This window comes from Alternaria alternata (assembly GCF_001642055.1).
Source record: "Alternaria alternata strain SRC1lrK2f unplaced genomic scaffold CC77scaffold_1, whole genome shotgun sequence".
NCBI lineage: Eukaryota > Fungi > Ascomycota > Dothideomycetes > Pleosporales > Pleosporaceae > Alternaria > Alternaria alternata.
In genome coordinates, this window is record NW_017306190.1 from 498032 (window position 1) to 522503 (window position 24472).

General features: G+C 51.7%; 11 protein-coding genes across 11 annotated transcripts; 5 read left to right on the forward strand and 6 right to left on the reverse strand.

Annotated features, from left to right (window-relative positions):
* Positions 1 to 372: 372 nt before the first annotated feature.
* CC77DRAFT_1026993 (5',5'''-P-1,P-4-tetraphosphate phosphorylase 2) lies at positions 373 to 1529 on the forward strand (the record flags this gene model as incomplete). Its single annotated transcript, XM_018526346.1, has 3 exons — positions 373 to 507; positions 555 to 1017; positions 1069 to 1529. The coding sequence occupies 3 exons, from the start codon at positions 373 to 375 to the stop codon at positions 1527 to 1529; spliced, it is 1059 nt and encodes a 352-aa protein (XP_018391259.1).
* A 669-nt stretch (positions 1530 to 2198) lies between these two features.
* CC77DRAFT_1026994 (hypothetical protein) lies at positions 2199 to 3473 on the forward strand (the record flags this gene model as incomplete). Its single annotated transcript, XM_018526347.1, has 3 exons — positions 2199 to 2232; positions 2273 to 2572; positions 2620 to 3473. The coding sequence occupies 3 exons, from the start codon at positions 2199 to 2201 to the stop codon at positions 3471 to 3473; spliced, it is 1188 nt and encodes a 395-aa protein (XP_018391260.1).
* Positions 3474 to 3803: 330 nt separating this feature from the next.
* On the reverse strand, positions 3804 to 5477 carry CC77DRAFT_925279 (MFS general substrate transporter; the record flags this gene model as incomplete). Its single annotated transcript, XM_018533853.1, has 4 exons — positions 3804 to 4096; positions 4174 to 4414; positions 4471 to 5191; positions 5260 to 5477. The coding sequence occupies 4 exons, from the start codon at positions 5475 to 5477 to the stop codon at positions 3804 to 3806; spliced, it is 1473 nt and encodes a 490-aa protein (XP_018391261.1).
* Positions 5478 to 5841: 364 nt separating this feature from the next.
* On the forward strand, positions 5842 to 7196 carry CC77DRAFT_8552 (aldolase). Its single transcript, XM_018533447.1, has one exon. It carries the CDS (start codon positions 6206 to 6208, stop codon positions 7175 to 7177), a length of 972 nt encoding a protein of 323 aa, XP_018391262.1. The 5' UTR covers positions 5842 to 6205; the 3' UTR covers positions 7178 to 7196.
* Positions 7197 to 7215: 19 nt separating this feature from the next.
* Positions 7216 to 9415, reverse strand: CC77DRAFT_1055963 (hypothetical protein; the record flags this gene model as incomplete). The annotated part of the gene is made up of 2 exons (XM_018527869.1): positions 7216 to 8345; positions 8398 to 9415. The coding sequence occupies 2 exons, from the start codon at positions 9413 to 9415 to the stop codon at positions 7216 to 7218; spliced, it is 2148 nt and encodes a 715-aa protein (XP_018391263.1).
* Positions 9416 to 9653: 238 nt separating this feature from the next.
* Positions 9654 to 11152, reverse strand: CC77DRAFT_8623 (hypothetical protein). Its single transcript, XM_018533463.1, has 5 exons — positions 10881 to 11152; positions 10691 to 10830; positions 10573 to 10632; positions 10448 to 10524; positions 9654 to 10400 (listed from the first exon to the last, which is right to left on the reverse strand). Exons 1-5 carry the CDS (start codon positions 10894 to 10896, stop codon positions 9755 to 9757), a joined length of 939 nt encoding a protein of 312 aa, XP_018391264.1. The 5' UTR covers positions 10897 to 11152; the 3' UTR covers positions 9654 to 9754.
* CC77DRAFT_8590 (hypothetical protein) lies at positions 10819 to 13122 on the reverse strand. Its single transcript, XM_018533449.1, has 3 exons — positions 13017 to 13122; positions 11948 to 12957; positions 10819 to 11896 (listed from the first exon to the last, which is right to left on the reverse strand). The coding sequence occupies exons 2-3, from the start codon at positions 12912 to 12914 to the stop codon at positions 10977 to 10979; spliced, it is 1887 nt and encodes a 628-aa protein (XP_018391265.1). The 5' UTR covers positions 12915 to 12957; positions 13017 to 13122; the 3' UTR covers positions 10819 to 10976.
* A 465-nt stretch (positions 13123 to 13587) lies between these two features.
* Positions 13588 to 15884, forward strand: CC77DRAFT_951942 (acetyl-CoA synthetase-like protein). Its single transcript, XM_018535401.1, has 2 exons — positions 13588 to 13734; positions 13799 to 15884. The coding sequence occupies exons 1-2, from the start codon at positions 13728 to 13730 to the stop codon at positions 15814 to 15816; spliced, it is 2025 nt and encodes a 674-aa protein (XP_018391266.1). The 5' UTR covers positions 13588 to 13727; the 3' UTR covers positions 15817 to 15884.
* Positions 15841 to 19955, reverse strand: CC77DRAFT_8630 (PIN domain-like protein). Its single transcript, XM_018533468.1, has one exon. It carries the CDS (start codon positions 19863 to 19865, stop codon positions 15897 to 15899), a length of 3969 nt encoding a protein of 1322 aa, XP_018391267.1. The 5' UTR covers positions 19866 to 19955; the 3' UTR covers positions 15841 to 15896.
* Positions 19956 to 20179: 224 nt separating this feature from the next.
* Positions 20180 to 22844, reverse strand: CC77DRAFT_978132 (patatin-domain-containing protein). Its single transcript, XM_018535994.1, has 2 exons — positions 22136 to 22844; positions 20180 to 22085 (listed from the first exon to the last, which is right to left on the reverse strand). The coding sequence occupies exons 1-2, from the start codon at positions 22830 to 22832 to the stop codon at positions 20206 to 20208; spliced, it is 2577 nt and encodes an 858-aa protein (XP_018391268.1). The 5' UTR covers positions 22833 to 22844; the 3' UTR covers positions 20180 to 20205.
* Positions 22845 to 23161: 317 nt separating this feature from the next.
* On the forward strand, positions 23162 to 24446 carry CC77DRAFT_925039 (glycoprotease pgp1 mitochondrial precursor; the record flags this gene model as incomplete). Its single annotated transcript, XM_018533838.1, has 2 exons — positions 23162 to 23542; positions 23592 to 24446. 2 exons carry the CDS (start codon positions 23162 to 23164, stop codon positions 24444 to 24446), a joined length of 1236 nt encoding a protein of 411 aa, XP_018391269.1.
* Positions 24447 to 24472: the final 26 nt, after the last annotated feature.

Here is a 24472-nt window from a genome sequence, read left to right on the forward strand (position 1 = left end):
CACCACTGTACCACTTTGTACTATTGTTGTTTTGATGGTAATGTTTGTCGAGATGATTTTTCTAGTTCCTCATGGGCATAAGAAGCCAGCGTGGCATAGATTGGGAGGCTGCAAAGCAGGACGGTCATATGGCGTCGCTCTGAAGGTTTCTTGTAGCAAGTTTCCTTACGGTATGATATCTCTGGTATGATATACTGCACAAGAAAACACTGATGACAGCCTACGCATGCTGTTCGGCGAATGTGGTGAAAATGATGAAAGAGTGTTGATGCCATGAAGTGTGACATCAGTTTTAGGCTTTCGCGCTAACTCCGAGCTCGAAGCTTCAAGCTCCAGCCATCCACCCCACCCATCGCTGGTACTCCAACACCAATGAAAATGCTGCTCGGATTACCTGAAGCTCTTTCTAGCATTACGAAGCGCAAGTTTGAGGCTGCAAAGGCATCTTCAGATTTGTTGTTCTCGCCTACGGAGCTAGCAATCATCCGCACATCCGCAGGCATTCCCGTACGTGTGCCGGCCATGCCACCGACAGCAGACTTATATACGACCAGTTCCAACTACGCTATTGCCCATCGCTTGCGAAGAAACCCTTGCCGAAGCTCCAGCATGCTACGCCGAAACAGAAGATCGACCCCTTCGAGAATCCCCCACCAGCATTACACCTGGCTGACATCCCCGCCGCGAACCCCACCCACTTCCTCGTCCTTAACAAGTTCCCCATAATCTCCGAGCACTTTATCCTTGCTACAAAACCGAACAAGAAACAAACACATGCGCTAGAGCCAGACGATCTAGAGGCAACCTACGCTGTGCTGAAGGCTTGGCAGACAGACTCGGGCGACAGCGAGAAGCGTCTCCTCGCATTCTTCAACTCTGGGGATCATAGCGGCGCATCTCAGCCCCACAGACACCTGCAGTTTTTGCCAGTGGAGGGTATGCGCGATAGCGATAAAGCTAGCGACTGGAGTCTGCTTATAGACTTGATCTTTTCAAGCCCAGTGGCCAAGGCGACTGGTAGGCGTCTCTGTCAGATGCGCACTGTGCAGCAGCTAATATTCTGTCTAGAAGGTCATCTCAAGTTCTTACAACACCCGTCCTTGCCGTTTACGCACTTTGCCTATCCTTTCGACTCGGAGCCATCCGGTGCTCAGTTATTCGAAATCTACAACCATCTGTACGATGCGGCAAAAGCGGCAGTCGACACATTCATCTCCTCGAATCCGAACGACTTCGCTCTAAACCCTACCGACGATGGCGATCTAACCATCAGCTACAACCTCGCTATGACTACCTCGGGCATGGTCATCTTGCCGAGACGTGCTGAAGGCACCATGCTGCGTCGTGATGACGGTAGTGAGATCGGCTTCGCAGCTCTCAACGGTACAACGTTGGGAGGCACGATGATGGTCAAGCACCAAGACGAATGGGACATGCTGCGCCAAAAGCCAGGGCTGCTGGATCACATTCTCTCTGGGATTGGCTTTCCAAAGACCTCTCCATCGAAAGTGGGCGCACCGAACATCTGACCAGACGTCGTGCAAAACCACATGAGTCGTGACTAGCCAATCTTCCAGAGTTGTTTCTAGCGGACTCTCAAGCCTCCCTGGAGAACTACACCAAGAATATCACAAATAGGCTCCTAGATTGACGAGTGATGCCATGGTCACCATATGAGATGCGAATGTCTTACGAAGCGACGCGCACGCGACAAAGACTGTGGCGCATGCTCTGACCTCCCAAAGATAACACCGAAAACGATCATCTAAGGAAGCTGAACCTTGAAAAATTACTGAAAAGCTGCTTGCGACCTTGCTCGCGGTATTTATTCCATGCGAAATACTCAACATCTACTATGCGATAGGTTGTCCTGATAACATAGGCCTATGTTGTGAAAAAGCTTGGGCAAGTCGTTGAGTGCCAGACACCACGTGCAAAGGTGAAGTCATGCGACCACTCAGCATCGAATCCAACAAGTACTCATGATGTATCAAATGCGAACACAAACTTTCCAGCTGAGCAAAAAGCAACCATGTGTCTCAAAATAGGAATGACTGTTGACTGTAAGCTTTTGCGGCGCAAGGTTTAGGTGCGCATTTTCACTGGTATTCTCCTTCCTCATCTCATACTCCCTATACACTGCATTCCGTTCATATCGTCATCATGAGAGAAGAAACAGAGAAAACAATAGAGGCAGTATGCGTCAAAATGCTTCTCACAAATACAGACCAAGTGCTGATTAGACTTGCCTAGGCCAAAGGGCTACTACAAGATCTTGTGGTGGTCGTGTCTCTTGTGCGGACCTTGACGGATTCTTTCGGGTCTGCGAGTGACTTGTATCGCAAACTCAAGCGTAAAGCCGGCGCAAAGGATAGCGACGATGAAGACGATAAATTTCACATCCAGATCCCTTCGCGAAGGCGTCGTCGCGACTCTATGTTTGGTTCGGGAAAAAGCAAGGGAGACTACAGTGGCAGCGAAGAAGAGCTTATCTTTACCTCCTCTTCTCAGATTCGAGCCGAATACGAACGCGGATATCGCAAGCTAGGAGAGCCTTTCGCGCGCGGTGATGGTACGTTCACGTTTAAGATCTAGCCTTCCGGTATTGATAGCAAATAGTTACAACGCATACCCAGCTTCAATCTCAGATCATCAAGCTTCAGCAGACAGTCCTCAACATTCAGCAAGACCTACTGCTTAGTACGTATCTCGCACCGTCATCGTCTCATTCGCATCTTGTGCGTCTGATCCAGGCAACTCGGACGACGCGCGCGGCCTCCATCGCCTCATTGAACATGCAGTACCAGCGCATGCTGCCGCCACTTCCATCACCACTGCCCCCTCGAGGGCCTGATCCGCCGTTGAAGGTTCCCGGCGCATTTCCGCAACCTGATCACCCACGACCACCTTCAAGGCCTCCTCTCCGGCACAAGAAACGCATGAGCAGCAGCAGCTCCAGTTCCTCCAACGAGTCAGAAGAGAAGGTAGTCAAGATACTACCAGTCCCAGGACCCAAACCAAAGCCTATTCCTCCCCCTCAGGCCCCACCCCCATCTTCACGGTACAGCACCAGATTGTTCTGCATCTACGCAAAAGACCTCCAACTCAGCCCACGGCTGCACCTCGCCAATGCTTACAAACCCGGCGGAAACGGTAAATGCCCCTTTTGCCGTACACACATCACCATCCAACCGGGAAAAGCCTGGGAAATTGTCGTCGATGGCTGTAGTAGGAAAGTAGGGCAAGGTTTTGTTGAGATCGCGTCTCGAACATTTCGCATCAGAAATCGCTTCATTGTGAAGTGTCATCGAGATACTGGAGGCTTTGCGTGCGTACTTTGCGCGAGATTCAAGGAATCGGACACAGTGTGCAGGGGAATTGAGTCATTGATGGATCATCTCTGGAGAGAGCATACGAGTGAAGAGTTGGAGAGGGATGTGGATATAGTGGAGATTTCTAAGGATGCTTGTTGAGTGGCGTTAATGTTTGTCTTATTGGCGATAGTTTTGTGATTTTCGACGATACCCTTGTAATTCGCTGATGCTGTATTCAGCGATCATTTCCTAAGATCTATAATATATTTCGAGCGTTTCATAAACTACATATACCATTCTTGCACAGTGTGGTCGTCGCATATAATAGAAGATCTACATGACTCTTACACATGAACACTTACAAACGGCACGCTCTTGTGAGTTATCCCATGCTTTTGCACCAGTAAATACGGTTCAGATTCATAGCAGATGTCCTTATAAGACACCGACCTCAGTCGCACTTCGTAAGTACAGACTACAGTACATAAACTAATATGCATAGAAAACATTAACGCCATCCCTTTTCAACCTCCGATTCGTCACCTGAAGCCACGCTCTAAGCGCCCAGGCTGATGCAATGCATGCTCCTGCAAATGCCGCATTGCTACTCATAGCGATCACATACTTGGGTCCATCGCTCGCAGGATACAGATAAGGCGTGTAGATAAAGCTAGCCATGGAGACCACGTTCACAATGGATAGTGACACTGCTTTCTTCTCGGCTGTCTGGCCAAGCGTGCCTGATACCCATCCGAGGATGACGGAGTTGACAGAGTAAACACCTGTAATACCGTGCGTTAGTTGCTAGTTTGTGGGTGGGAGTAGATAATCGGAACTGGAGAAGAGAGGAGTGACGAACCGGAAGCAAAAAGGAAGCAGGAGATGTAGCGTGCGGCGGTGTTGAGCGTGGCAGCACTAATCGCAAATCCGACGACTGCCAGTCCCATCATGGCTGTGATGTGCCATGTTCTATCGTTGAATTTGCCGGATGAGATTCCGATGCCGATACCCACTGCACCAGCGACTAACGATGGTGGAGCAGTCAAGACCAACGTGATAGTGGTACTGAAGCCCAAAGACTTGACTACGGTAGGGAAAAACTGGGTAAGGTTAGCAGGTGTTGTATAGAGTTGAGGACATGTTCCATGCGACATACCTGGTTGAAGGATGTGGCGCTCAAATGCATATTCTGCATGAAGACCAGCAGGTAAAGTCTTGGGTCTCGCAGAGCTTGCATAAAACCAGCTTTGACACCTCTGCTTTGTTCCAGGCCAACGGTATCCCTTTGTATGCGATCGTGCGCCAGTTGTCGTTGCTCGGGAGTCAGCCACCTCGTGGTCAGCGGCTCATCCGGCAGCAAGAAAGCACAGACGATAGACACGCCCACTGTGACGATGCCCTCGATAATGAACAACCATTGCCATCCATGCATTCCGTGCTTGTCGTCCAGCGTTGCAAACGTGGCAGCAGCGATGAGCCCAGCAAAAGACACAGCAAAGATATTCCCGGCGTACAAGATAGAAACTCTTGTAGCTATCTCTTTGCGGGTATAAAACATGCTCAGGATGTACAGAGCACCAGGGTAGAATGGAGCTTCTACAAAACCGAGGAAGAAGCGTACCAGGACCAACCCAGTGTAGTTCTTGACAAGAGCTGTCAAGGCTGCTACACAACCCCAGACTGAACAACACACGGCCATGTACAGAGAAGGTCGCACTTTCTTAGATGACATGAGCATGTTGCTGGGGATCTGAGCGAATAGGTATCCGACATAAAGGATGGATATACAAGTGTTGTATTGGCTTCCGACTAGGCCAAGGTCGTCTTCGAGGCCGTTCAGTCGTGCATTCGCTATCGCATTCTGGTCGAGCTTGTTGCTAATACCGGCGTGATCAGCAGCTTCTCACAGATGAGTTTACGAAGTTTGGAGGACTTAGTGACGTACAGAAAATACATGCAAAAGAGTGCTGGCATTACTCGCATGTCAAGCTTGCGTACCAGTGCGATCTCCGCTGGATCCGTTTTCGCGATCGCACCACTATAATCTGCGCCATCGAGCGCAGATTGGGCTTTGAGATCCTTCTCTGATGTTGCGACATCGTCGATTTGCAGTGGTACGTTTTTCTCGGTATCCTCGTAATGGTTGGGGTTGGTGCTGGCCATCTTTGACAGTGGTCAAAAGTGCAGGTTATATGTCTAAGTCATATGCCAAAGCTCAACTTGATTTTTCGATGAAAGACGAGATGATTGAAGACTGCAAGGAAAGTCTTTGCTATATACCCCAGCTGGACGAATGTTGCCCAGAAAGTCCACGACCAAGCTTGACCCCGGACTTTCCCCAGACCCCAAGTTCTTTGTCGCGAAGCGGAGGAAACATGGGGAAAACGAGGGCGTTCGCATCATCCGCTACCTTTGAGAAGAGTCCAGTGGAAAACCCTAATAATTGGCCGTGAGAACCGTCGGCTTCTCCAGGGTGGAGAGCGGCTTGCGGCTGGTGGACACTAGTTCGGACAAAGTCAAGTCCGGGGTACCTTAGCCGTCCATCGGGCGTCCTATAGGCGCTACATCGGAACAATCCAAGTCCATACTACTCGTACGACACCAAGACTGGTCCAAAATCGCATGTCGGGGTGAGTTCTCGCAGGACTACTGCGGACTTACCCAAGTCCGCGTCCCGAACGCGCGCTCGAGATGGAGCACAAAGTGGCACACGGGAGTGAGATCGCCAAACGGTTGCCGCTCGGCATTCATGTGCGACGGATAGCGAAATACATATAGTGCAGGTAATCAGTCCAAGTCTCATCATCATCAAACGCAAACCAACACACTTCATTCTCATCCACAGTTAACTCTCACTTCCTACCTCAACACCAATACTTCCCACCACTACAATGGGTTCAATGCCTGAAATCAAGCAAGCTCCCCAAATTGACCTAGCAGGTCTCGTCCCTGCGCCGGTTACCCCATTCAACAAGGATGGCTCGGTCGACTACGCAGCCATTCAGCGCCTTGGCTCATGGCTCGGCAGTATCCCAGGCGTAAAGGGTCTGGTGGTCCTTGGACACGCTGGCGAGGGCACCTTCTTGACTCAAGAAGAGCAAGTAGACGTCATCAAGGCCTTCGTCAAGTCCGTAGACAACAAAATACCCATCATCGCTGGTATCACTACCGAGGGTACTGAAGTGGCTGCGCTCGAAGCCCAACGCGCAAAGGCTGCTGGCGCACAGGCAGGTCTGCTTTACCCCAGCCATGGTTGGCTACGCTTCGGATACCAACCGGGAGCTCCACAAGACCGATACAAGACCGTGTACGAGAAGTCTGGACTTCCCCTCATCTTGTTCCAATACCCCGACAACACCAAGGCTACCTACAACTTGGACACATTACTTGAGATTGCCGCGCAACCTGGTGTTATCGCTATGAAGAACGGTGTCCGCAACATGCGCCGCTGGGATGTCGAAATCCCCATCATCAAGAAGCAAAACCCCGATTTGACAATCCTCACATGCCACGACGAGTACCTGCTGCACACGTGCTTTGATGTTGACGGCATGCTTGTCGGATATGGCAACATCGCTCCTGAGCCGCTGCTGGAGATGATTGAAGCTGGCAAGGCACGAGACTACCCACGCGCGAGGGCTGTTCATGACAGACTGCTCCCAGTCACCAGAAACGTTTACCATCGGGGCTCGCACATGGAAGGAACCGTTGCACTGAAGCACGGTCTGGTGGCGAGAGGTATCCTGGAGCACGCAACAGTACGGAGTGGTCTCTTGCCATTACAGGATGGCGCGGAGCAGGAGATCCATGCTGCGTTCAAGTCAGCCTCTTTGGGCAAGGTAACAGCGCCGAAATCAGGTTGATTAGTTGTTGACTTTCTTGCATATGTTCCAATAGTAGCTCAATGGAAATTTTGATCATAATAAAGAGAATTGCCGGCCATTCCCGAATCGTTTCCAAACCAGTAATTGATGTCTTCACCATTAAAAAGATGCATGATCTCTTCGTTGGGTAATGGATTATCAGAATATTGTTGCGCAATACCAAGGAAGTTACCTGCGCCCGCAAGGTAGTCAGTTCCCAGGCTATTCACAGCTTGCACATCCGTGTGGTGCAGGTTGACGTTCGGGAAACTTGGCTCGTTCGCTGTGTTCGTAAAGTTTGTAGAAGAAGATGCTGCATGTGATTGGTTGTTCAATCTCTGCGACTGTCCCACTGGAGTGTTTGTGCCTGTCACTGGATTGGGTCGTATTGGTGTATGATTTGCCAGACGAGCTTCTGATGTTTGTCGCTGAGCTGGCACATTACCAAATCCAAGCGAAGAGTTACGAGTTGAACGAACTGCCGTCCGCGAACCGTCTCCAGATGTGTTCGTGGGGCCCCGATTCGATTGCTTGTCCAGTCGCGCAGCAAGATTCTGGACGGCGACGATGCATGCATCTGGCCAACTCGTACCCCTCGAAGATAAGTGCTTAAGGATTTGCACACTTCGATCTGACAGCCTCAGTGCGATATCGCGCGAGACTTGTTCTTCTGCAGCCGCGGATAGAATGATGAACGTACTCATCCACACTGCCCAAGTAAATGAGGGCCAAAGCAGAGGGGCTCTCTCATACCCATGTTGACCAGGTGAGCCATCGAACGCTCCAAACCCCCGGAGAGCTTTATGCAATGTGTTGATTATAGAGCGTGAGGCTGATACGCATCGTTGTAGCGCCGCATTATATGCTGCGTTCTTCTTCGATGTCGCTAATACTGAGCGATGTAGAGCGAGGACCGACTCAAAGCGAAGGACAATGAGAGTGACTTGATGTGTTTTGGATATAGTCTGTGTTTGTTGGTCATCGGAGAGGTGTTCATCGACCGTGTTCCACCATTTGGTGTGCTCAGCTTCTACTTCAAGGGCTTGGTCGATATCGTCGGTGCTACCATGTAACATAGATTGGTGTCGCGTTTGCATAATAGACCCACGAATATCAGCGTGTCGAGCGAGAAAGTCCAGCAAGTCTAGCCGGTTATCGCGCTCAAGGTCTAGAGAAGAATCAGCCTTGGCACATTCGAATCTCATTCCTTGCGTACATACCATCTGTTTGAGGCTCCGATTCAGTATGCTGCTCCGTGTGCGGATAACAGACATTGGCCTCATCCGACCGTATCCCTAGTGGAGTGCCGAGCCGTATGCATATGTGTCTATCGATGCAGATTACGGACCAGAAAAGTCGTTTCCTTAGCTCTGCTTCTTTGCTTGGTATTGGTAGTTGCAACGGACAACGATGTAGACCTAGCTGAAAGGCCATACGAATAGCCAAGCCTTCTAGACGGGATGCAGCATTATACCTGTGCATCGTAATCAGAAACAATTGGACGCTGACAAGAGCTTGTAATGAGAGAATAGAGCTTTCCTCAGTTAGCACCAATTGTACACTCCGGATGGCATCGTTGATTGAATGGAAGACAAGGATTGCAGGCATCATTTTGCTTGCAGGGCTCATTTGTCGTCGATCATGGATAGATATTGACATGATCGAGCGTACTATAATGTGTTGGAGTTCGTTTGACGTAGATTGAGCTGCGATGCGAACGCCTCTCTGCGCTATTTGACGAAAATAGTCGAGGAGTGAGGGTGCGTGGAGGAACGGAAAAGCAGGATGCCAATGGTCGAAGTAAGACTGGCTCCATTCGAGAAGGTCGTCAAAAGCAATCGTCGGCGTGACGCTCTCTAATTCAAGCGGACGTACTTCGTCCAGTTTCCAGAGCCATCTTGACGCACTTTTTGCTGCGCCTGCAGGTAACTGATCATCTTCTCCAGGCGCAGCATCACTCTCTGGCGTATCGACATGACGAACGGACGCCTGGTTTGCTGCGACATTACCTGCGCTGGATGGAGGTCTGAGGTTACTTCCAGGGCTGGTGCCGAACGTGTTGCGATTATGATCCTGAGGGCTCGTTCCTTCAGTTCCGAATTCCCGAAGCTGCTGACCCATCGTCTGAAGAAACGCTCTGCGTTTCCTCACAGCACCGACATCGGGCGCCGCTGTGTTGGATTCCGACTCATCGTGATGAGCCTGTCGCTTGTTGGACCTCACGGTGGCTTCGGCCATCACCTATGCGGCAGTCCCAAACACATCAAGCTTGGGAGATAAGCTGCAGCCGTGTTATGACTAGTGCAGCTGCGATGATGTCTGCCGAGGCCGACGCGAAGTGAAATGAGAACAGAAGAGGCTGGGGTGTGTATGACTTCGGCATCGGCAAGCGCGACGAAGATGACGCTTTAGCAAGCTATGGAGCCAAATGACGTTAGCGTCGTGCGAGTCAGTTCTGGGGGGCTGGAAGCTGATGCACCGTCGAACCATGTTTGACTTGCTACATGCACTTGTTTCTACAATTTCAACTTTCTATATTAAGGACCCAGAGGAATCGCTGCCAACATCCAAATGCTCTCAGAAATACTTGCGCCACTGTTCCGTGGTTGATGGCCGCGAGTGGAGGGCCGTGGTGTGCTGTACTGAAGGTGCCGAACTCTCCAACCTATCATCGTGGTACCCTTCGCTTCCGAAATTCCTCACCGGCGGAACACCTGCCATGTCCTGAATCTGGCCTTGGGTGACTGAAGCTGGTTCTATGTTTTCTGGTATATCTGGCACTGCCTGCCACGCAGATCGCGTTGGCTGAGGCTGCTGTGCAGGTGGGACGTTCAACCGCTCAATGGCTGATTGTTGTAGATCCTCATACTGTGCCACTGCTGGACTCGACTCCGTTACCCACGGCTCTGTCGATGCTGGGCTGACTTGAGAGATATAGCTAGCATTCGCTTCGACACCCTTCGTCAAGATATCTTGTCTTTTGGACCACCAAGATAGACGCTCCTCGTCCGTGTTGAGAGGATGACGCTTCCATTCTTCTACCCTGCTCGACTTAGCCTGCTTTTGTACACTTTCTGCTAACACCCGACGATCTGTATCAGAAAGGCGTTGCGTTTCGATCGGTACCTGGGAGCTGTAGATGGTGGAAAGAAGCTCCAGTGCGACGAACTCAGTTTCGAGTAATCGCTGTTCGATGAACGATATGTATCCCGAAGGGATGCCTCTAGTACAACAGTCAACTTCGTCTCATGCAAATCGTTCTCCTTGTACCTTTTATTGATCGGCGGATACCGACACGAGGTTCCTGCAGATATACATTGCGAGCAGACTGGCAGTTCACGATCGCACTGTGAACGTTTAGTCAATGTTCCCCAGATTGAAGGTATAGTGTGAACCTTTGACTTCTTGTTGCGACAGGACTCGCACGCGATCGGATGGAATGCGCCGGATTCGTTCTAGGTCGTGTGAGAAGGTTGCCAAGCATGATAATCTGGGGTATTTGAGACTACTCACCATGGCATCGGCGCTCCATGGGCACCACTGGCGACATGCGGTTCTTTCTTCGTGCGCTGCCGGACTTGACTTTGTCCTAGCGCGATACCCCACTAATCGCTCGGAACAGCATGTGCGGGGGTGTTGCTCAGCACATGGGACTACCAGAAACAATGAAAGAAACTTCAGAAAAGATGCGTTTGTAACTTACAAGACAGTTGGGCCATGCGGCGGCTGATCGTGTTCCAGCATACCCTGCATGGCGCACGGCGTGAAACGTCATCTCAAATCTGAAGATTACCATCACTCACTCCTTGAGATATCTCAACCCACTTCTAGTACTTCCAGCCTTTGTCTCAAGCTTCGTCTTCTGCTTCTGAGTGATCGGGAGCGCATAGTTTTCTTCGTCGGTTATTTCCTTCACTACCACCTTTCTCTGCGCTTTACCCACTACCTTGCCTGCAATAGTGGCTTTCTTGGTCACTTTCTTGGTCGCTGCTCTAGATATGGTGACCTTTGATTTCGTGGCAGTCTTGACTTTGACAGGAATGACCGCGGCGGGAATTTGATTGAGAGCTTCTGTGACATCGCCTTCGCCAGAGTCGTCAAGTTCATCAGACTCCTCAGCCACGAAGGGAATGGGTCTATCTGAAGTTCCTTGCGCTCTAGTCCGAACAGAGCTCCTCGGTACAGAGGGGTTCACACGCTTCGAGCGTTTGTGATCAACAGTGTAGTCCCGTTCACTGATACTGCGTTTGCGCTTGGTAAGTTTCTTCGTAGTACCCTTTTGGGTGACGAAGTTGATCGAGTCCGGGGCAATTTGCAGCTTGGAAGACACAGGAGCAGCAGGCTTTTTTGGACGGTCACTTACGCGCTTCTCTATGACTACTTGTGGATGAACGGCAATTTTCTTTGTTGGTGAGTCAGGACTTGGAGGCACGGTACTGACACCGCTCTGACGTCTTGGGCTACGCTCAAGCGATGTTGCGCGCTCCCGATTAATCTTTCTTACTATGGGCGATGTGGTTTGAGCTCTCGATGTAGGTGGCACCAGATTTGTGTGCTTTGTTGAGCTTTGAGGGTGCTTGGAGGTCTGCTTCGTTATGGTTCTAATTGCAGGTCCTTTCCGAGTACTGTTTGCGGAATCACACTGAGAAATGTTACCTATGATGTTAGTGCGAGCCTTCGTAGGTGTTGTGTTAACAGCGTGACGGATCGCTGTCGGATCTACTGCGTTCCTGTTAGTTTATAACTATTGAGAAGGATTTCATCGCTTACCTTGAGCGCCCACTGTAAATTTCTCCAAAAAGATTCGGGGAGTATATCGATATTTTCCTTCCGCGTTCACTTCGTCACTGCTCCTGTTAAGATCTTGCACGACCTTTTCAAGGCTCTTTTGTGTTCCCAGCCGATTGACCTCTTCTTCGACGATTGCGCTAGGTTTTGGAAGCTTGAAGCGCGATCCAGACTCATATGGGGGGAGTGTTTTGTACTGCTGAAGAGCAGGATGATCAAAAGATACATTGGTCTCAATAATCTGGCCTTCTGCTTTCATCTGTCTGCCAGATTCGGAGATATCGTAGTTGATTTTGAGACTCTCCCAATGCGCCAGTTGGAAGGTTTCGGGAAACGGTAGCGAGGCTGGATAGTCCTTGTACCAGCTTTCGACTTCGTTGTCCGGACCGCCATATTTGAAAACGCGCTCGCTAGGCACATCATCTCTCCTCTCTGCTGTGGGTCCTTCTGTTGCAGGCACTGGCATGTGAGGCTTGGAGCGAGGCTCATCCAAACCGTCACCTTTCCGGTAAAGAGCTTCTGCTGCAGATGGCGTATAGTATTTTCGTATTTCCTCTGCACTCTTCGGCATAGATGATTCTCTATTGGACATTGATGGCGAATCTTCTTCTGATGAATCTTCTTGGGCAGCTTTATCAAAATCAAGCTGCGCTTGACTGACCATGTGAAGTACGCGATTGAACAGTTTAATGTCGAAATTGTGTCCTTGTTGATTAAGTGGCAGGAGAAGAGAATTGTCGATACGATCAACCCGGTCCATGAACGTAGCAGGGGAATCACTACCTCCTTCCTTGACAAGATAATTAATTGCCTGAGCTAGTCGGCGATCGTTGGCCTCCCGCTGTGTCGGCTCCTCTTTGCTGGTTGAGGTAATCTCTTCCAAATCTGCGATATCGATGAGCTCCGGAGAATCGGCGGCACCGCGGTCTTGGTTCTTGAACGTCATCATGCGACTGGAAGTGGCAAATTCGATCTGAGAAAGTGTGTGCTCGCTGTTAGTTTGGGCACGTTAGCAGACGACAGCTCAATCATGCACGTGTAGCAAACAAACCAAGACGTCTATTTTCCAGGCGATTGTCGATTCGACTCGAGTGAAAAATGGGCAGACTATCTTGTCACGAAAGCGAAGGGCATTTGAATGCGAATCGGTGAAGATGCGTCTTTGTCACGGTACAGAGGTAGTGGACAAAGGCTACCTGAAGCAAATGGTTGTTGTGCTGACCGCAAACGGCGGTCCATCTCGGGACTATATGATGATTGATGCCAGGTGATATCTTAGTTTTGCGATCATGGGCTTCCAGTTTTGATGGCACAGCCATTGAGTTGTAGATGGTCGGCGTTGTTCACCTGCTGTGTGAGGATGGTGGCAGTGTACCCCGGTTGATAAAGGCCATACTTGCCCTGTCGCTCGCAACGGAAGCGAGCACGGGATGTGGCTTTCTCCTTGGAGTACGACAGGTGGCCCATCTCTAGGCGATGAGGGGAAAGCAGCCACAAGGCGTGGAGGAGGGAGAAGGTTGAAGGCTTACTCGAGGAACAACGGGGGTGTCCTAACATGTGCCTCGGCTCCACAGCTCCCATGGTGCCACTAGCCTGTGAGGTCAAACGTCACTAGCTGAGGACAGGGAGCGCTGCGGCAGTTTGGTCAATTAATAGTAAGAGGATGTATCCTCTTCTTCTAGTTTCTCAGATTCTGCAGATTGTGGCATTATAGCATCTCTCACTTACCTTACAGTTGCTCTAACTCTATTGGCCGCCGGCCATGTCAGGTAATCTCGCATCATCCATGGACCGCGCCGCATCCTGCAGCTCGCTAACATGTCTCACTACCAGTTCTCCCTCTCGCCCTGCCTGCAGCAGCAGCCGGTCTTGCATACCTCAACGGTCGCCATGGCTTCACATACGACTGGCCGCTACTTTCTTCCTTCGTTGGCAGCAGCATCGCCGGCGCGCTGCAAGAACGACGCGACACCCTGAACCTCTTCTACGAACTCGAGGCGCATGCCAAATCCCCTTCGCGCGCAAACCACGCCTGGATCATATTCCAGGGAAAGACGTGGACATATGCCCAGGCTTACGATGTGGTGCTCCGCTATGGCAACTGGCTCAAGAGCAAGGGCGTGGAGAAGGATGAGATTGTCGCAATGGACTTTGTGAACTCGGAGGTCTTCATGTGGGTCTGGTTTGGACTCTGGAGCATCGGTGCGAAGCCGGCTTTCATCAACTACAACCTGTCGGGCAAGCCGCTGGTACACACGATCAAGACGAGTACGGCGCGGTTGGTGCTGGTGGACCAGGAGAGCAAGGACAAGTTCAGCCAAGATGCGCTCAACGAACATGGCCTCACTCGTGTGCAGCACGCCGACAAGGTCAAATACACTTTCGAACAAGAGCAGTCGGACGTTCCACTGTCGGTCAAGAAACAGGCGCAAACTCCCCAAGCCGCTGTTGAAGCAGGCGCCGTCTCCGAGCCCTTGACCGCGCAGCGAAACCTCGAAATCATCTTCTTCGACGACGCCCTGACCTCAACCATCCTCACGCATCCGCCCACGCGCCTTCCTGACTCGTCTCGCTCCGACCAAAAGCGTAGCAGCATGGCCATGCTCATCTACACATCCGGCACGACAGGCCTCCCCAAACCCGCCGTAATGTCCTGGGGCAAATGCGGCGGCGGCGCCAAATTCGCCGCAAACTGGATGTCCCTCAAGAACGACATAGTCTACACATCCATGCCGCTATACCACAGCTCAGCCTCCGTCCTCGGTGCATGCGCTGTCCTGCGCGCCGGTAGCACAATCGCATTATCCAAGAAATTCTCGCACAAGACATTCTGGCCTGAAATCCGCTCCTCACACGCTACAATCCTGCACTACGTTGGCGAAACATGTCGCTACCTTCTCTCTGCACCGCCCTCTCCATTAGACAAGCAACACAACATACGGGCCGCCTTTGGCAACGGCCTACGCCCAGATGTCTGGGAGCCATTCAAACAACGTTTCGGCATAGAAACAATCTACGAGTTTTACGCTGCAACAGAAGCGCCCGGTGGTCTCTTCAACCGCTCCACAAACTCCTTTTCCAGCGGCGCAATCGCCCGCAACGGGTCGCTGGGGAACCTTCTCATATCGCGCAAACTTACCCTCGTACGCATGGATCCCAATTCCGATCCCCCAGAACCTCTTCGCGACCCCGTCACCGGCTTGTGTGAAATCAGCGACTACAACGAAAACGGCGAACTCCTCGGTAAGCTCGACGCAGCAAATATAAAAGACGGTTTCCAGGGCTACTATGGGAACGAGAAAGCTACAAACTCGAAAATCATCAGGGATGTCAAAGAGAAAGGGGATGCCTATTTCCGTTCGGGCGACCTTATGCGATGGGACGACGAAGGAAGGTTCTGGTTCGTTGATCGCATTGGCGATACCTTCCGTTGGAAAGCGGAAAACGTATCTACAGCGGAGGTTTCAGAAGCCGTGGGCAAGCATCCAGCGGTTGCCGAGGCAAATGTCTATGGTGTCAGTGTCCCTGGACATGATGGGCGGGCTGGGTGCGCAGCCATTGTTTTTGAACAAGGCGTTGGCGAGGTAAATGACAAGCTATTGCAAGAGCTGGCACAGCATGTCAAGAAGGAGTTACCGGCGTTTGCGGTACCTGTTTGGATTAGAGTAACGAGGGAGATGCAGTTGACGGGAACGAACAAACAACAGAAGGTTGAGCTGCAGAAGGAGGGAATTGATCCGCAGGTCATGGAAGAGAAGGGAGATGTGCTGTATTGGTTAAGGGACGGCACTTACAGGAGGTTTACCATGGAAGATCTGAAGAGTATTGAAGGAGGGAACGTGAAACTTTGAGGACACCGGAAGGTGGTTTGGCTGTTGTAAGATAGAGTAGGCATATATATGATACCAGATGATTCTACATGTACCTCTAATTATTTGGCTGTTTTCCCTTTCCGTGTCTTCCTAGGCTTTTTCTTTGTAGGTTCCTTGTAGAGCTCGTCCTCTTCTTCTTCTTCGATATCCGCGGCCGCATCCCCCTCTTCCTGCTCGGCCAAGGACACGGGCTTACTCGCAGCCTTTCTCTTCTTCCTCCCCGTCGATCCACTAGCCGTCGCATTCGCACTTTCAGTCTCTCCATCCTCAGTCGCTGCCGCATCATTTGCCTCATCACCCCTCCCCGCTAATCGAGTCAACGCGGCCTCCATTCTCTTTCCCGCAGCTGACATGCCCTTCTTCTTCCCACTTGGTCCGCTCTCCGCATTCCTCACTCTCGGCGCAAAGGCTCCCGCTCCAACGCTGCCCTCAAAGAACCTTGTGATGTTTGCCTGCGTACCTTCCTTCTCCCTCCGATTCATGTCCCTAATGACAGGAACGAGCACCTCATCCGTTCTCTCAGAACTCCATCCAATCTGGGAGCTCAAGAATGTGCGCAGAGCAGCCAGATCAGGAACACCCCATTGGAAGGGCTCAGGATCGCTATCGACCTCAGGATGAAGATAAGCTTCCGCAACACGAGGATCGGGAAAGGTCGGCGGCAAGAACAGTTTCGTGGCCTGATTCTTGCGGAACCTTTTTCGGAAAGGCTTTTTAGCATCATCTTCTTTCTTGATAGTTCCGTTCTGAACGCCATCCCACCAGGTTCTGAATGACTCTAGGTCTTGGAACTCGGAAAGGATTTCTAATGCGGTGACAGGCCCGATGCCAGGGATACCTGTTGTGTAATCACTGCCGAGCAATTGTGCGATGGCGATCATTTTCTCGCGTGTAAGGCTGAATTCGTTGGTGAGATCTTGGGCAAGGTAGCATTCGACGAATTTGGCTGCATTGAACATGTTCTTGTAAACACGGGTACCGCCGAAGAGGAAGGTATCGGAGTCGTCGGTTACAATGCCGTCAACAAGACCAAGATTCACAAGTTCGGCGCATTGAGCTTCTGCTTCCATCGGAGCTGTGATGTATGGTAGTCCGAATAGGGTCAGTAAATGCTGACACTCTGTGATCATAGTCTGAGTAACTTCATCAGCATCTCGACGGTCTTTCTTCTGCTGTGCGCGAAGTTGTTTGAGCTCATCGTCAAAGTTTACACGCGCGGCAGTATTGTTGCTCACTTCCTGAGCGAAGCGTGCGTGTTCTTCTGCCTCTTTTGCAAGGGACGCAAAAAGCTCTTCGTCCTCAGGGTCTGAGTATTTATCTGACTCGTTGCCTTCCGGCATTTCAAAATGCGCATTGTCGTCCGCTACGCCACTGTGGGGCACAATAGGCTTTGTCAAATCGTCTGGGCCTTGCAAGGGAGAGAGTTCCCTCTGAGGTCGATGTGGCCTTTGCTGACGGATCGGGACATCTTCGAATACGGGAGATGGGGACTTTGGTGGTACAGCTTCTGCGACGGATTCGCTTTGCATAGGTACATCCTCGAACTCTGGCGATGGCGACTTCGTAGGCTCGGGCAAAACATTTGTCTCTGTCTGCATCGGTACGTCCTCGAATTCCTCTGATTCTTGGGAAGGAGACCTTGAAGGCTGCTTCGCAAGTGACTCTGATTTCTCGCCATTAGTCGCTTTCTGTTGTGCACGTTTCTCTTCTTCAGGTTCACTTTCGGACCAATCTACTGGCTCATCGTCTGAATCGTCAGCAAATGGAGTTTTCTTTGTCAAGGCAGGATCCTGGCGAGGAGGTGACTTCTGCTGCGGAGAGAGCGGTTTGGGAGGTTCTGCTTTGATTTTGTCGGCAAGATCGCCCATCCTCAACTCAGGGTCCTCAATTGGCACATCTTCCATTTGCGCATCAGCTTCTTCATCCGAGTCGATTGCAACTACTTGCTTCTGGCTCTGACTAGCGGGCGCGTCGAGGTCGATAACTTCCTTGGTTTCTGGCTTCCGAAGGCTTGGGAGCTGCTGAAACTGAAACCTAGACTTTTCTTCTTGACGTGCCTCTTCCCACTGTTGCTTCTCTTCTTCCCGCTGAGCGTTCACTTCTTTCGCAATGTCTCGTTGGCCGCTGAACCATGGCGGGAGTGGCGCGGCAGTCTTCTTTTCTTGCCCGTAGTCTTTTTCAAAGCCTCCTGCGTTATCTGCTTCTAGTTTATCCATCTTCTTCTTGCCCAGGAGGGAGTTTCCCAAGTTGAGCCTCTCGAAAGGCAACGGTCCGTCAAATCCGGCAGCATTCTTTGGCTTGGTCGCGGGTTTCACAGCTGGTGCTGGGGTTGAATCTTGCTGTTTAGGTGACGGTTGTCTTGGTTTGACAGGTCGCTTCGACTTTCGAGACTCGGCCAATGCAGCCTGGAGGTCCATATCGTCTTCGCTATCGCTCCCTTCGAAAGGGCCTTTCGGCGCAAGCTTGTTACTACGTTGATTTGCCAGCCTTGCGATAGCCATTCCAGAACCCTTCGTTCCAGCGAAGGGGTTGGCCTCAGCGGCACGCCTCTGTTCGAAAACTTCACGCACTGGGTCGTCTTCCGACTCGTCGGCAACGTCTTGCTTCTCTGGCTGCATCGACAACGCAATGGCTTGCTGCAACTGTTCGTTCTCGATATCATCCCCTGCGTCATCCATATCATTCACGCCATCCATGGGCACGTTCTCCCAATCTTCTTCTTCTTCATTATCGTCAGCAAGAAACAGTGAGTCAGGATCCTGATTCACTGGGGCAGCTCTCTGCGGCTTGAACTGTGCTGGTTTCTCTTTCCTTGCCTTGTAGAGCTTCCTACGTCGCGTCGCCAGCTCATTCGCAATAAACTCGCGACCTTCCTTCTCTTGCGCACTGAGGCCTCCTTTGGGCTTGGGCAATCGGTTGAGGCCTTCGATCGGAACGTCCTCGAAGTCTTCGTCATCCTCCCATTCTTGATCCTCTTCAGCAGGACGCTCCGGTAGATCCACATTGATCGGCTTGTGTGCTTTGCCCTCTTCCTTGTTCAACACAACTCCGAGCGCCCAACCGCCTTCTACTCCATCGTTTTTGACAAGTACATATTCCCTGTCCCTCTCACCTGCGACGCGGTTGAATCCGCCTGCTCCAAAAGCATCGTCGTTCATACCGTTGAGATTCATCAATCGTTGTGTAAGTTCGTTACGTTCGCGTACACGATCGATCTGGAATTTGGAAAACGCCATTCTGTCGGGAAACATGGCGTCGAGCTGTTCCTTCGAGTGCCCCATTCTGAGTCTGCTTCGCAACCTGGCTGCGTTCAAGATGTTGTATCGATCGGCTGGAGGTAGGCTTTGGAAGAAATGGCCGTCGAAGTCAATCTTGGAGAAATCGTAGACATTGATGTCCTCGCCCCTATCGAATTGGCGTGCGTATTCCTCTAACTCCTCGAGGGACATTACCCTGGGATCGTTTGCAGCGCCCATTTCAGACATGGACTTGCCCAGATCTGGTAAATGATACTGATCCTTCCTCTTGAAGGTGTGATTCTGCGCACGCTCCTGATCATTCTGCAAGAGCTCCTCTGCATAGACCAAGTTATCGGGTATTTCCTCCTCCTGCTGCTGCTGCGGCTCTTCCCTAGGGTGCCTTGCAGCTTCTTTCCGCTTCCTGTCTTCCTCCTCAGCAGCCCTCTGCATCTGTATAGCCAACAGCTTCCCCGCTGTCCTGACTGCATCTTCCCGTCTTCCCTCACGGCGCGACTTGCGGTTGCTGATAGTTTGTCGCTTGAGCGCCGGTGCGCCACCATCGAAGACGAAGACTGGCTTGATGCCGATGAAGAGGAGCTTGCATACTCGGCGAAAGAAACCAACAATATGGCTGTTGCGTAGCGCGTTCCCTTCCTTGTCTCGCACTGCTTTGAGGAACTGGTAAATCCAAATGGAGGCATCCACGGCGAGCCGCTTCTTGTTCAACGTCTCGATCTTAATCGGCCGCGCGCAGGGCTGCAAGACAGTCCAGAGACCGGTGACACCCATGGCGATGTTCCAAAGACGTGGTCCATCGGTCTCAAGGGCTATGAGTTGTGGCCGTTCATGTGCAAGCAAGTTGTGGTTGGCATAGGCAGCCGTGTGATAGCGCGTCCAGAGCGTGTCCTCGATGACGACATGCCAAGCCGCCGGGTCTAGCCGTCGACGCGACTCTCACGTGCACTAGACACTACACTCTTCTGCTCAGAAGGTTATACACTTTGTAGAAAACAAACGTTTTCGCAGCTGAGAAACCTATCGCGAGACCAAAGTCCGAAACCAACTTTTTGGAAGATTTACCCATTAAAATTGTTTACAGTCTACTCTAGGTATAAGGCAAATGGAAACACTACAAGGCTTGTCCCTCAAGACCAAGTCCTACTCCAACATTCTGCACTTCATCTTGATCTCTTTCATCATCGCCGAAATCTGCTGCCTCGCCATGGTCGTCAGCATCTTCCATACCGGCATCCGTGTCACCAAATGCGCCCCCCTTGTGCTGCTGTCTGCGTCTAGAAGTGTCCTGAGATTCGTCTGCGTTGTCCGAGTCGTCGAAAACCTCGCTCTGCTTTCTTCCTTTGGGAACGCCTATCATGTCGCCGGATGGTCTGAATTCGAACATCGAATTCGGACGGTCGTGGATATATCGCGGATCGCGTGGGCGAGACTTGAGCTCTGTAGAGTGTGTTGTAGCTTGAGGTGACATGGCGGACCACCATCCGCTCAATCGTTTTCCCAGTGACGGACTATCAGGAACGTCTAGTTTCTCATCTGTGACTGCCAGTTCAGCCGGCGCATTCTTCTTCTTGCGAGCGAACGTGAAGCCGAGAGGAAGATTCACGGGCGAACCAGGTCGCGATGGTTCTGCTGTCGACGAGGACTCTGATCCCGATGCTGGGTACAGAGCACCATCCTCCGGACCATCGCTTCTTGTGCGCTTCAGCAAGCTGCGGAGGTCTTCCTCGCTCAAAGCGTTAACTATATCGTCATCGCGTGCACCACGAGGTCTGAACTTTCGCCTCCCTTCTTGAATAGCGTATTCTAATTTTGCGCGGTTCGCAATAAATTTCAGTTTGGGGAAAGCTGATTGTTGACCAACGTGTATCATGCGTGCTAATCGTTGCGGCGTGGGGTCAGTAAGTATATAAACAAAGTCTGAAGGTATGGATTTGGGCCAGATGGTTATAGTGCCGCTGAAGCGCTGCAGCCAAAGCTCACTCCAGTCTTGGCCGAGCGGGCGAGGCAACAATTCGAGATGCCGAAGCACCTTGAGCCATTTATTGAGGTCAAGTTTAAGGTATTGCTCTGTGGCCGAGCCTAAGAAGCCACCTCTCCAGCCGCGTCCTCGCCGATGAGTGACAGGTCGACCGACCGATCCGCGGGACGAAAAGAAGAAGATGTTAATGTGGGGGTTAACCTGGCTTACGATCGAGAATCGAACATTGAAGTGGAGATTCAGTGCCTTGAGTGGAATGTCCGTTCGCAAACTGCCGTCTTTCCACTTATGTCCAAAAGAGTAGGGCGAAAGACTGCCGTCCTTGTTCTTCTTCATCAAGACCACTGGGTTGAGTATGCCCGGAACAGCAGCAGATGCCAGGACTGCTGACCAGACGACGCAGTCTGGGGCTGTGATGTAGTTGGCTAAGATAGTGGGCGAGTGTGGGTCTGAGGGCACACATGAGACGTTCAGTATGCGCCCGGTCCTCTGGTATGCCTCCTTGAAGGTCAAACTGCCACGGGTCATCCAAGCACATTTCTTTGCCCAATCGACGCTGTCGAATCTCGCTCCCGTCTTATACCATCTCTTTGACCAAGTGAGGATGCCTTCGTGACATGCTGTAATTCGATGAGCCAGAGCTGGTACGAGCAGCTTCTTTAGCTCTTCGTCGGTCCTTGTGCATAGCAGTGCAGCCACGAGCGCTCCTCCAGATGTACCCGTGATGACCTCTGGCAGCAGTTCGGCATCCATCAGAGCTTTGGCCACACCAAAGTGGTAGTATGCAAAGGTCGCTCCTCCGGACAGACATAGTGCAGTGCGACCGAAGTTGCTGCCGAGGTGTTTGAACAGGGCGCGCTTGTTCTCTGCATCGAGCTGGTTGGTCCGCAAGAGGAAAGCGAGCGATGTCTCGGCTTCGTCGACGAACTTCTGAACGAGGTCTTTGGTTCCGTAGTAAGTTTCGCTGTACAATCGCGGGTTTTCGAACCCTACGAAGTTGTTCTTCATCGAAGCTAAATGCGACGTTAGAGACAATCTGTGGTGATGTGACAGAGGATCCTACCTTCCAAGAGCGCGCGGAGGTCCTCAACAGCAGTGTGTTGGCCTTTGGAGGCATTTGATCCTGATCCAGCCCTTTCTTCTGCTTCGGCTTTCTCGCGCAGTTTGACCATCTGTTGGTGTACTCTTGCGATGGTCTTGCTGTCATAGTATGCGTAGTCAGCCTTCTCCTTCCACGATTCGTTGCCCAGGTATGCGTCTAGCTCCTTTGCCCCCTCTATCCACTCCTCATACGATCTCGCGTCGTTCAGTCGCTGTCTTAGTCTCTGGCGTGTGCCTCGCCATGTTATCCAGTGTTCGTACAGGTAGATGTACAGGCGAGTGAAGACGTAGGCTATGCTCAGGAACAGCAGCCACCCCAACACCACTAGCAGTAGTGGCCACTTGAGCAGTACGTAGACGAAGCCTTCGCGCGTCTCATCCTTGCCGCGTCGCGGGGGCGCTTTGCTCTTCTTGCGCCGCTTGACGCGCTGGTGGACGGGGCGCCAGTCGTTGAGGGCGGAGATGAAGGTTCGCTCGGGCGGCGGCGCTGTGAGGTCTTCGGTCGAGGGCGAGTTTTCGGGCGCAGCCAAGGCCTTCTCGAATTCGACAAAGTGCGCTTCCTGGACAAAGTCGTTGTCGTAGTCCGGTAGCAGGGTGAAGTCGAAGCCCGCCGACGAGTATGGCTCTGGGCCGTCTGTCCGTTTATCTACATCAGCCATGAGATAGAGAGTTGTCGGATGTTGATCGCATCGTCAAGATGGTCAGGGGTGAAGACTCAGGTGATGTCAAATGGTCGTGTTGGCATGTGAGGCTCGAAGCTTCGGGACGTACGTCACTCCTGACTCGGAACCCTTCCGCCGTTCCTGCAGGATTGTGCGCGCACCTGCATGCACATCGTCAACGCGTCTGGCCCTCAACACCCCACCTCACGCGAACCAGCTATATACCTGCCCTCCTTTGAGGCATGCGACCTCGGTGCAGCATATTCCAAGCCGTCGTCCGATCGCGAACGCTTCACTCGCCGCAATGGAGGCCTCGACGCTGCTTGATGACACTTGCCATCGAGACGTCTTGCGATGATACATCAGTAGCCATAATCGAAAAAGGAACGCAAAATGGTCGCCCGACAGCCCAACTCCATTTCCACAAGAAAGTGACATCGGACAATGCCATCTATCAAGGCGTGCATCCACTGGTATCGCTTCTGTCTCACCAGGAGAGTCTTGCTATTCTTGTGAATGAAGCCATTCGCTCTCTCCCTATGCGAGATGGAGCGCTTCCTTCAGAGGCAGATGGGACACAGACGGGCGCAGTAGATATTGCGGCGAGGAGGTTGCCCGACTTTGTGTCGGTCACTCGTGGGCCGGGCATGCGCAGTAATCTCTTCACTGGCCTTGATACTGCAAAGGGACTCGCTGTCGCATGGCAGGTACTGCACTAGCTTCTATACAAGGACCTGCTACTGATGCATATGCTAGAAACCTCTCGTTGGAGTACATCATATGCAAGCTCACGCCCTCACACCACGCATGGTCAGCGCCCTCGAAGCCCACGTCGAGAAGAAAGATCCGTCCGCCCAAACAGTCCTTCACGATCCGACAACGACCGAAATTCCTCCCAAGTTCCCATTCCTGTCGGTTCTTGCATCTGGAGGCCATACGTTGCTCATACACTCGGCGTCCTTGACAGACCATCGTGTTCTAGGCTCTACAAATGATATTGCTATTGGGGAGTGTTTGGACAAGATAGCACGCGTCGTGCTACCTGCAGAGATAATGCAGACGTCGAAGAGCACTATGTACGGAGCGCTTCTAGAAGCGTTTGCTTTACCAGACACTCCACGAACACGGCCAACACCTAGCGACTCGTCCACAGCTGTTTCAACCCCATCTGTGTATACTGCCAAGACCTACCTAGAAACCTTCGGCTATCAATACAGCTGGTACGAGGTGCCGGTGAACCATGAAGACGCGACGCGGAAGAGCGCAACCAAATGGGGCTGGGCTCTCAACCGACCACTGACCAAGGCAGGTGGAGGGGTCAAGATCAACAGTCTTGAGTTGAGCTTTTCCGGCATTACCACAATGGTTGAGCGCATCGTTCGATTTGGTATGGATCCAGCGACAAGAAAATTCAACAAAGTCGAGAGGGCGTCTGTCGACGTCAGTATCGAAGAACGGAAAGATCTAGCAAGTGAGACTATGCGTGCTGCGTTTGAACATGTCGCTTCGCGGGTGGTTCTAGGCCTGCAATCTCAACAGGACGTCGTACATGCACCCGCAGTTGTCATGGCTGGTGGTGTGGCCGCCAACTTATTTCTTCGACACATGTAAGTTGATTCATCAGTACGAAGGCATGC

What these genes read in the sequence shown, in the direction of transcription:
- CC77DRAFT_8552 (XM_018533447.1), top strand. Translation starts at nt 6,206, where the DNA reads ATGGGTTCAATGCCTGAAATCAAGCAAGCTCCCCAAATTGACCTAGCA.
- CC77DRAFT_8623 (XM_018533463.1), bottom strand. An exon ending in CATGGAGCGCCGATGCCATG is followed by an intron (nt 10,633 to 10,690) that starts GTGAGTAGTCTC and finishes CACACGACCTAG; the next exon opens with AACGAATCCGGCGCATTCCA. An exon ending in GTCGCAACAAGAAGTCAAAG is followed by an intron (nt 10,525 to 10,572) that starts GTTCACACTATA and finishes AAACGTTCACAG; the next exon opens with TGCGATCGTGAACTGCCAGT.
- CC77DRAFT_978132 (XM_018535994.1), bottom strand. Translation starts at nt 22,832, where the DNA reads ATGGCTGATGTAGATAAACGGACAGACGGCCCAGAGCCATACTCGTCG. An exon ending in CCTCCGCGCGCTCTTGGAAG is followed by an intron (nt 22,086 to 22,135) that starts GTAGGATCCTCT and finishes CGTCGCATTTAG; the next exon opens with CTTCGATGAAGAACAACTTC.
- CC77DRAFT_8590 (XM_018533449.1), bottom strand. Translation starts at nt 12,914, where the DNA reads ATGATGACGTTCAAGAACCAAGACCGCGGTGCCGCCGATTCTCCGGAG. An exon ending in ATTTACAGTGGGCGCTCAAG is followed by an intron (nt 11,897 to 11,947) that starts GTAAGCGATGAA and finishes GGAACGCAGTAG; the next exon opens with ATCCGACAGCGATCCGTCAC.
- CC77DRAFT_8630 (XM_018533468.1), bottom strand. Translation starts at nt 19,865, where the DNA reads ATGGGTGTCACCGGTCTCTGGACTGTCTTGCAGCCCTGCGCGCGGCCG.